Source organism: Corylus avellana, chromosome 2, assembly GCF_965113065.1.
Source record: "Corylus avellana chromosome 2, dhCorAvel1.hap1.2, whole genome shotgun sequence".
NCBI lineage: Eukaryota > Viridiplantae > Streptophyta > Magnoliopsida > Fagales > Betulaceae > Corylus > Corylus avellana.
In genome coordinates, this window is record NC_142491.1 from 38,973,404 (window position 1) to 38,982,468 (window position 9,065).

Below are 9,065 nucleotides of genomic sequence, written 5' to 3' on the forward strand. Positions count from 1 at the left end.
CCGTGGTCAATGGATGATTCCACCACCATAATTTCAGCAGAATATGCCGCTTCCACTGCTCTATAGTTCTGGACCTGTGAACTTTGAATTTTCCTTGAGTTGTTGGTAGCTTGGTCTCTGGACTTCCATTTGTGTAGTTAGAAATTCATAGCCAGCCAGTGATACTCTTTTATCTTCATGAACAAGTCTTTTATTATTATCAACCTGTAAAAACTACTGGGTTTTAGAAAAACAGATGGATCAGTGAAAAAACATTAACTTGTTCATTGTGCAATGTTAATTTGTTCAGAAAGTTTGCAGCTTCTAACTTTTTTAGTTTTTCTCTCTTTTATATGTACATATATAATCCCAATTTTCAACAATGTCTTAATTTTTGTAATGTATCCTATCAATTTGCAATGTCTCATTTCTGTTGGGATTTTTTATTAAATCCTAATGGAGTACCTTGCCTGAGAAGTAAGAACCTCTCCCACGACTAGTCATGGGTTACCTCCCACTGAGGGTGTAGTTATATTTTATTGAGGGTACATTGCAAATTGGGTAGAAGGTTGAGAAGTAATGTTAAATGTGATTTTCAAGCTCCTTTTGTGTATTGTGTCTCTCCAATACTGATATGGCTTTAAAAAATTTATAATAGATCACACTATTGGATTTTGAAGTTCTTTTATTCATGATGCAAATTGAAGAAACTTACAAATAAAAACTGAAAACATATACAGGGGAAGATATAATATAATTTTATCTTAAAACATTTGTGCATCAATCAGAGGTGGAACACCAACTTCAACATTTCCTTCTAACATCTCCACAACCTTTTCCATCGATGGTCGAAGAGTTGGATTAGAAGATACGCACCATAATCCTACCATTGCCATCCTCTCAAACCTCTTGTAATTGCTCAAAACTTCAGAATCATAACTCACAGTGGCTTCTAAATTACCAGCTCTCATGCAGTATATAACCCAATCGGTCAGAATCACATACTCGCCCTCTCTGTCTTCATCAGTTGAACGCATTTCTATCTGCCTTCTGCAGAAGATAATCTCAAGTAAAAGAACCCCAAAGCTGTAAACATCCACCTTGGTCGTCACAGGTGCATTCTTGAGCCATTCTGGTGCCATATATCCCATCGTTCCTCTTACATTGGTGCTTGTTCGAGATCGGTCATTCATTAGTAGCTTTGCCAGGCCAAAATCTGATATCTTAGCAGTGTAATTGTTGTCGAGAAGAACATTCTGCGGCTTTATGTCGCAGTGGATGATCTGGGTATCGCACTCTTCATGCAAATACAACAACCCTCTTGCGATTCCGAGAACTATTTCAGCTCTGCGTTCCCAGTGTTAAGGAACCAATAGAGTCTGTTTTATAGTTGTTCTTATCTTTTAGTATTATCCTTATAGTTGTTCTTATCTCTTCTCTTTAGTGTTCTAGTTGTATTTGTTTTACATATTTGTATTGAATTAGGTCTCCTAGTTTGTATTAAGTTTGGGTTTGTCAAACTTGATTACAATTGTAACTCTTTGCCTATATATACAATGAGAACGAAGCTGAGACTTCATTCCGCCAAAAGCAATTTTCTTTGCTTTCTTTCATGGTATCAGAGCCTTACGGTTCATACCCCTCTCAATAAGATCCTTGACCCTCTCAAATTTTTGGGCCTTCTTCAACGGAATCAGCTTCTTCTCCAGGCAAATTCGCAGCTCTTCTTGCTGCCCTCAGATCACCTTTTCTCTTGCCGCACCTGCTGTACTGCACCAACATTGCCGCACTGCACCAGATTGCCGCACCTACTTTCTTTCTTCTTGCTGCACCAAATTACAGCCTCATTGCTGTTCTTCTCCTTGCCGCACCAGACCATAGCCGCATCTCCTTGCCGTGTCCTTGATACTGCACTCATGACGCAATCCAGCGACGCTGCTCTATCCTTCACAATGCCAAACATTGCGCATCTCTGTCAATCCAAGCTCGATGACAGCAACTATCTCGGATGGGTATTTCAATTTAAGCCCATCCTCAAAACTAACGGCTTGATGGGCATTGTTGATGGCTCTGAGCCATGCCCACCAAAGCTTATTCCATCTTCTCCGGACAAAACTACTCCTGATGTCCCAAATCCAGAATATATTCTCTGGGAAAAGAAAGACCAATGTATTCTCAGTTGGTTCATTGCAACCTTAACTGCTCCACTTGTGCCTACTATTTATGGGTGTAAAACCTCCAATCAAGTATGGAAAACCCTTGCCACTCGTTATGCTTCTCCATCAAGGTCTCACGTCACTCAATTGAGACGCCAACTTCAGACTCTCAGACAAGGTAATAATCCATGTGTTACCTTTATTCGAAGTGCAAAATCCTTGGCTGACCAGCTAGCTATCGCCGGCAGCCCCATCACCGATGATGACCTTGTATCTTACATCATTGGTGGATTAAGCTCCACCTACAATTCTTTTGTCATGACCTACTCCATGATAACAAAGAATACCACTATGTCTCTTGAAGAATTTCAGTCTGAATTACTTGGACACGAGCAACTCATTGAACATCAGGCTGCCATTGATGAACCACAATCCTTTGCCATGACTGCTCAGAAGCCAGGTTACAAACAGAGATTCAACAACCAAAGGAAACATTTCTCCAATTACAGAAATTCCTATCCCTCAAAGAAGACTTTCAACGGATCTCCTGGTATACTCCCAACCCCTGCTTTCTCCCAAGGACAAACTATTACTGGAAGCACTAGCAACTACACTCCAAGAAGCAATTCTCCCAACAACTACACTCCAAGGAGAAATAACTACACTACAAGGAGAAATTCTCAACCTGGCATCCTCTCATCCAACAAACCTCTTTGTCAGATATGTGGCCGCTCCAATCATCAAGCATTGGACTGCTTTCATCGCATGGATTATTCATTCCAAGGACGACATCCACCATCTGAACTTGCTACAATGGTTTCCCAATCCAACGATCTACAAGATGAAGATGAATGGCTTGCTGACAGTGGAGCCAATACTCACATCACTAATGACTTGGAAAATCTAACTCTGCAGCAACCATATCAGGGTAATGAGACAGTAGCAGTAGGTAATGGTAATGGACTTGGTATCTCCCACACTGGCTCTTCCTCTTTTCTTCGCTCAAATCAACTCCTACATCTTAAAAATATCTTACATTGTCCTGATGCTACAACAAATTTACTTTCAATAAATAAATTTTGTCGTGACAATAATTGCCATTTTAAACTAACTGATACCTATTTCTTGATTAAGGACAACCTCACAGGGAAGATCCTCCTACAAGGGGCAAGTGAAGATGGTCTCTACCCATTAAGGCTACAACACTTCACCAAAAATAAAGTCAGAGCATTTACTGCGCAAATTGGGATCAGGGTGTCTTCTTCAGTTTGGCACAACCGCTTAGGGCATCCAAGTCATCAAATCTTGCAGCATCTGCTTCACAACTACTACCTTCCTGTGTCTTCAGTTAAGTCGAGTCAATCTATTTGTGTTTCATGTCAATTAGGAAAGAGCAAAAAATTACCCTTTATTGAGTCAAGTCGTATTACCACTGCTCCATTGGAGCTTATTCATAGTGATGTATGGATTTCTCCTTTATCTTCAATCAATGGAAGCAAATGTTATGTTATCTTTATTGATGATTTCTCTAGATACACCTGGCTATTTCCTCTAAAACTCAAATCAGATGTTTTTGAAACCTTTGTTAAATTCAAGTGCTTGATAGAAAATTTATTTTCCCTTAAAATTAAACAACTTCAAACAGATGGGGGTGGTGAATACACCTCTCATAACTTTACTAAATTTCTGTCAACACATGGTGTTCTTCATCGAGTCACATGTCCACATACATCTCAACAAAATGGAGTTTCAGAAAGAAAACATAGGCATATCATTGAATCTGGTCTTAGTCTCCTAGCTCAATCCCACCTTTCTTCTAAATACTGGGTTGAAGCTGTCAGTACTGCCGTGTATCTCATCAATAGATTGCCTACCCCTACTCTCCAAAATTCAAGTCCTTTCACCAAACTCTACAATAAGGAGCCAGACTACACATTTTTAAAAACTTTTGGTTGTGCTTGTTATCCTCTCTTAAGACCCTATGCCAAACACAAATTGGAATTCAGAAGCAAACAATGCATCTTCCTTGGATATTGTACCCACCAAAAGGGTTACAAGTGCCTTGATCCCATCTCCAATCGTGTATATGTCTCTAGACATGTTATTTTTGATGAATTGGTGTTCCCTGCACAGAATAGAGCAGCATCTTCATCCCCTAACGGATCAGATCCTTCCCCTACAGGTATTGTTCTTGATCATTCTCATTTTTACTCTATGAATAATTCTGACTCTAATACTGTTCAGACCTCACCCCCAATCACCTTGCCTTCCCCAGCACAAGTACCTATTCTAAACACTCCCCTGACTACCCCTACTGCCGAATTACTACCACCTACCCCTGATCCTATCCCCCACCTAGATCAATCCTTACTTCAGCTTTTGCCTGCACCTACTGAACCAGCCTCTCCTCATATTGTCACAAGATCTATGACTGGAAACTCCAAACCTAAGTCTTTTCCCAACTATCAGCTATTCCTATCCTTAAAATCAACCAAGCATCCACTAAAATCCTTTCATGCTACACCCTTGCCTTCTATCCCTACCACATTTGCTCAGGCTGTTTCTAACCCTAAATGGTTTGCTGCAATGGAAAGTGAACTTCAAGCTTTAGTTGACAATGGTACTTGGTCTCTCTGCCCTAGACCTTCACATCGAAACATCATCAAGAATAAGTGGGTTTTTCGGCTAAAGGAAAAATCAGATGGCACTATTGAAAGATACAAGGCAAGACTAGTGGCTAAGGGTTTCCAACAAAGAGATGGTATTGACTACACTGAAACCTTCAGTCCAGTTATAAAACCAGCCACTATACGGATCCTACTATCCTTAGCAATCCACTACAATTGGCCCCTCAAGCAATTGGATGTCTCTAATGCCTTCCTTCATGGTTACTTGAATGAAGAAGTCCTCATGGAGCAGCCTACTGGTTTTGTTGATGCAGCTTTTCCAGATCATGTTTGTAAGCTCAAAAAGGCCCTCTATGGTCTAAAGCAAGCCCCACGAGCTTGGTTTCATAGATTGTCACAAGCTCTTCTCCATCTTGGTTTTGTTGGATCCTTAGTAGATACCTCTCTTTTTATGCTTCATCAAGGCTCTGTTCATATTTACATACTGATATATGTTGATGATATCATAGTAACAGGTACAGATTCATCTATCATGGAGACTCTCATCCACGGCCTTCAAATGGAATTTAAGTTGAAAGATCTTGGTTGCCTTTCATACTTCCTAGGCATCCATGTCCTTCGTGACAAAACTGGCTTGCATCTAAATCAAGGTAAATACATTATTGATTTACTTGATCGTGTGCAAATGCTTGGAGCAAAGCCCTATGCCGCACCCTGCACTTCAGGCAAGAAGCTCACCAAGCTTGATGGTGATACTCTACCAGATCCCACAACCTATCGTCATATCATTGGAGCTCTACAATACTGCACACTCACAAGACCTGACATAGCCTACACTGTCAATCAATTGTGTCAATTTCTCCATTGTCCAACTACAGAACATATGAAGGCTGCTAAAAGAGTTCTAAGGTATCTCAAAGGCACACCAGATCATGGCCTTCACTTCACTTCAGGTCCTCTTCAACTTCAGGCATACTGTGACTCTGACTGGGCAGGGGATCCACTTGATCGCAGATCCACTACAGGGTATTGTGTTTTCTTCGGCTCCAACTTAGTATCTTGGCATGCCAAGAAGCAGCCTGTTGTCTCGAGATCTAGCACCGAGGCTGAATATCGTGCAATGGCCATTACAGCTGCTGAACTCTCATGGCTTCGAATGCTACTCAAAGAATTGCAAGTTTCTCTCCATGATCCTCCTGTACTCTGGTGTGATAACATAGGAGCTATTGCTTTAGCTTCTAATCCCATCTACCATGCTCGTACCAAGCATATAGAAGTTGACTACCACTTCATCCGTGAGAAAATTCTTCACAAAGATCTTTGTGCTAGCTACATCCCAACTCAAGATCAATGTGCTGATATCTTTACAAAGGGCCTTACCTCCTCTCGATTTCTTTTCCTCAGAGACAAACTCATGGTTACTCCCCCTCCCATTCGTTTGAGGGGGGCTGTTAAGGAACCAATAGAGTCTGTTTTATAGTTGTTCTTATCTTTTAGTATTATCCTTATAGTTGTTCTTATCTCTTCTCTTTAGTGTTCTAGTTGTATTTGTTTTACATATTTGTATTGAATTAGGTCTCCTAGTTTGTATTAAGTTTGGGTTTGTCAAACTTGATTACAATTGTAACTCTTTGCCTATATATACAATGAGAACGAAGCTGAGACTTCATTCCGCCAAAAGCAATTTTCTTTGCTTTCTTTCACCCAGCTGGGTCGAATTTCCCCGAACAGGAAACTCGATAAACTCCCATTCTTCATTAGCTCATAAACCAGAAGGCGGTGATTATCCTCGTTACAAAAACCCAACAACCGCACAAGATTCTTGTGATGAGTTAAACCAATTACTTGGACTTCTGTAATGAATTCCTTCTCACCTTGTTCAATCATCTTCTCCAACTGTTTAACAGCTACCTCAACAACCTCTTCATCTTCCATGGTTAGGAATCCGCTGTAGACAGCACCAAATGCTCCTTCGCCTAGTTTATTCTTGAATCCATTCGTCGCTTCTCGCAACTCTTGGAATGAAAATGCCTTCAGGTTTATCTCCACTGCCTTGGGTTTTGGAGGCGGCTGGACATGCATGTAACGTTGAAACAGAGGATGATGATAAATGGCAATGGCTGCAAAGAGTAGAGCGAGTATCAAGCACAATAAAAGGCTTGCCAGTAGAACAACAGAGGATGGAGAATCCTTTCTCTTCTTAGGAGGAACTTGTGTACTGTTATTCACCACAGGGACTTTCAAAAATGCGATAAAATTTTTAGTGGCAGGGTTGCTTTTTCTACCATTCAACAAAGGCATCCTCTTCTTGAGACAAAAATTTTGGTCAGAGCCAGAGCCAGAGGGATTAAAAACACCAGCCATGCAGAAACAGTCATCCATCACAGCCTTCTTGCACCCATCCTCGTCTGTGTTTATTCTCGCCAAATCTGCATACATGTCGTTTGTGAGATCTGTATCCTCCATTGTTTTGATTGTGAAATCTGAAGTCGAAGAATTTGCCGCACAAAAATCAATCACTACTTCTGGATAGCACCCTTTGGAGGGAACGTATGGATCCCACGGTGAATAACCAGGCAAGCAATTGCAGGTGATTGTTACATTATCAAGCACCTGGCAATAGCCATACACCCCACAAATAGTATTCACAGTGCAAGGCTCCGTAATGGCCTGCCACACAACTTGCCATTGGTTGTTATTTCCTTTAAGCCAAGCCAACTGTTGGAAATTTCCATGGTCATTGATAGTTGCTCGGTGGTAGTAATTTTCAATAGGTGTGCGCACTGAAGTACTTTTCGTCATATTGTATGAGATTGAAGCGTTATTCTCAACAATAAGATACATGAAAGCAGTGCTCTGGTTGAAAACTAGGCTTATGTTGACATTAGTTGCACCAGTGTACCAATAACCCGGATCAGCAAACCGAAAGGCGGATAGCACAAGATTGCCGTCCATCTGCTGAAGCTCCAACATGTATTGGCCAATCGAGTAGTCAACTGAGCCGTTGGCATTGGAGTAGAGCTTCTGGCCCATAGTCAAACGTTGACCTAATAAAATAGTGTCTGTAGGGGAATCAAAACTCTGCCAGAGGATTCCACTGGAACGGTTTAGCAAGACGAAATTCCCATCATCTTGCATTGAAGCCGAATTGACGGACGTGCCACTGTGTACGAAAAAATGAGTCCCATTTGAGTGTGTAAGTTCAAGTTGGCCGGTGAGCGATAATTTGATGGCGGATCCTTTATGGGCTGGATCCTCGCGATTTGCTGACCAAACCAAAGTTTTCTCCGGGATCTTATCAAACCAAATGCCAACAAGGTACAAGCCTGTGACAAGAGGGTAGAATCCAAAAGCAAAATCACCTGAGGGTGATTGCCATGAAGAACTGGCTCCTGCAGTGATGCTGGAACCCAAATCAATTTTACTGCCACTCATCTGAGCGCAAGAGCAAAGTAAGGAGAGAAAGAATGGAAAAGACCAAAGAAAAATTCTAGCACCACCCATTGTTGCTACAAGAGGGAAAGAACCAAGTGGAGAGTAAAGATGTCTGAAGTGAAAAATGGCAGATAATGCAAAATTCTGCACTTCAATTAGATTGGACTGGTTGTCAACTAAAATATTTTTTCTTTCATTTTTTTTTATTTCGACTCGTCAAATCAAACTTGGGGAAGTTCGGTTTGTTTGTTTGTTTCTTCTTTTTTTACCAATTAGGCCAACAGCCAAAATCAAACTTGGAATTTTGATTTTGATTTTGATTTTGATTGGAGTCTTTTGGTACGGTCCGTGCGGATAAGTGAAAGTTGTCTTATTAGTGCCTTTCTTTTCCACATATACCACATATATTGAGTGATTGATCTTGTTTTCTTTTGCTTATATTACTGCTATATGCGGTTCTATTCAAAAGACCGAGACACTTATTTGTTTAATTTTTTATTGTTTATAACTTTACCCTATTGTTTTTGTATTGGGTTTATTGTTGCAGAGTCCATTCATTTTTTAGTTTTTTTGTTGTTTTTCTTTAGGACCTTTTACTCTCTTTTCCTTGTAGATCAAGAGCGGTAAATATCTTTCATTGTAGCCCCTTTTAGAATTTAATTAAAAAAATAAATAAATATGCTAGATTTATTAAATTATTGTACTTGAAGAATAAATGCAGTTGAATATAAAAGAAAAAGGAAAAAAAATTAAAAAAAAAAAAAAGAAGAAAGAAATGCAGTTTTCTTATTTACGTTAGATTTATTAATTTGTTGTACATGAAGACCACTCTTTTCCGCTTTGGTATTTCAAGTCTAACACGTGTCAC

The 9,065-nt window shown here is 40.2% G+C and overlaps 1 protein-coding gene across 3 annotated transcripts; it reads right to left on the reverse strand.

Moving 5' to 3' along the window:
- Window positions 1-743: 743 nt before the first annotated feature.
- On the reverse strand, window positions 744-8,266 carry LOC132177992 (G-type lectin S-receptor-like serine/threonine-protein kinase LECRK4). 3 transcript variants are annotated; one of them, XM_088513686.1, is made up of 3 exons: window positions 6,467-8,266; window positions 2,438-2,445; window positions 744-1,326 (listed from the first exon to the last, which is right to left on the reverse strand). In XM_088513686.1, the coding sequence occupies exons 1-3, from the start codon at window positions 8,264-8,266 to the stop codon at window positions 744-746; spliced, it is 2,391 nt and encodes a 796-aa protein (XP_088369812.1). The 3 variants fall into 3 exon arrangements, with proteins under 3 accessions (XP_088369812.1, XP_088369811.1, XP_088369809.1); XM_088513685.1 differs by lacking the exon at window positions 2,438-2,445 and having other exon boundaries at window positions 744-1,339; window positions 6,472-8,266; XM_088513683.1 differs by lacking the exon at window positions 2,438-2,445 and having other exon boundaries at window positions 744-1,324; window positions 6,457-8,266.
- Window positions 8,267-9,065: the final 799 nt, after the last annotated feature.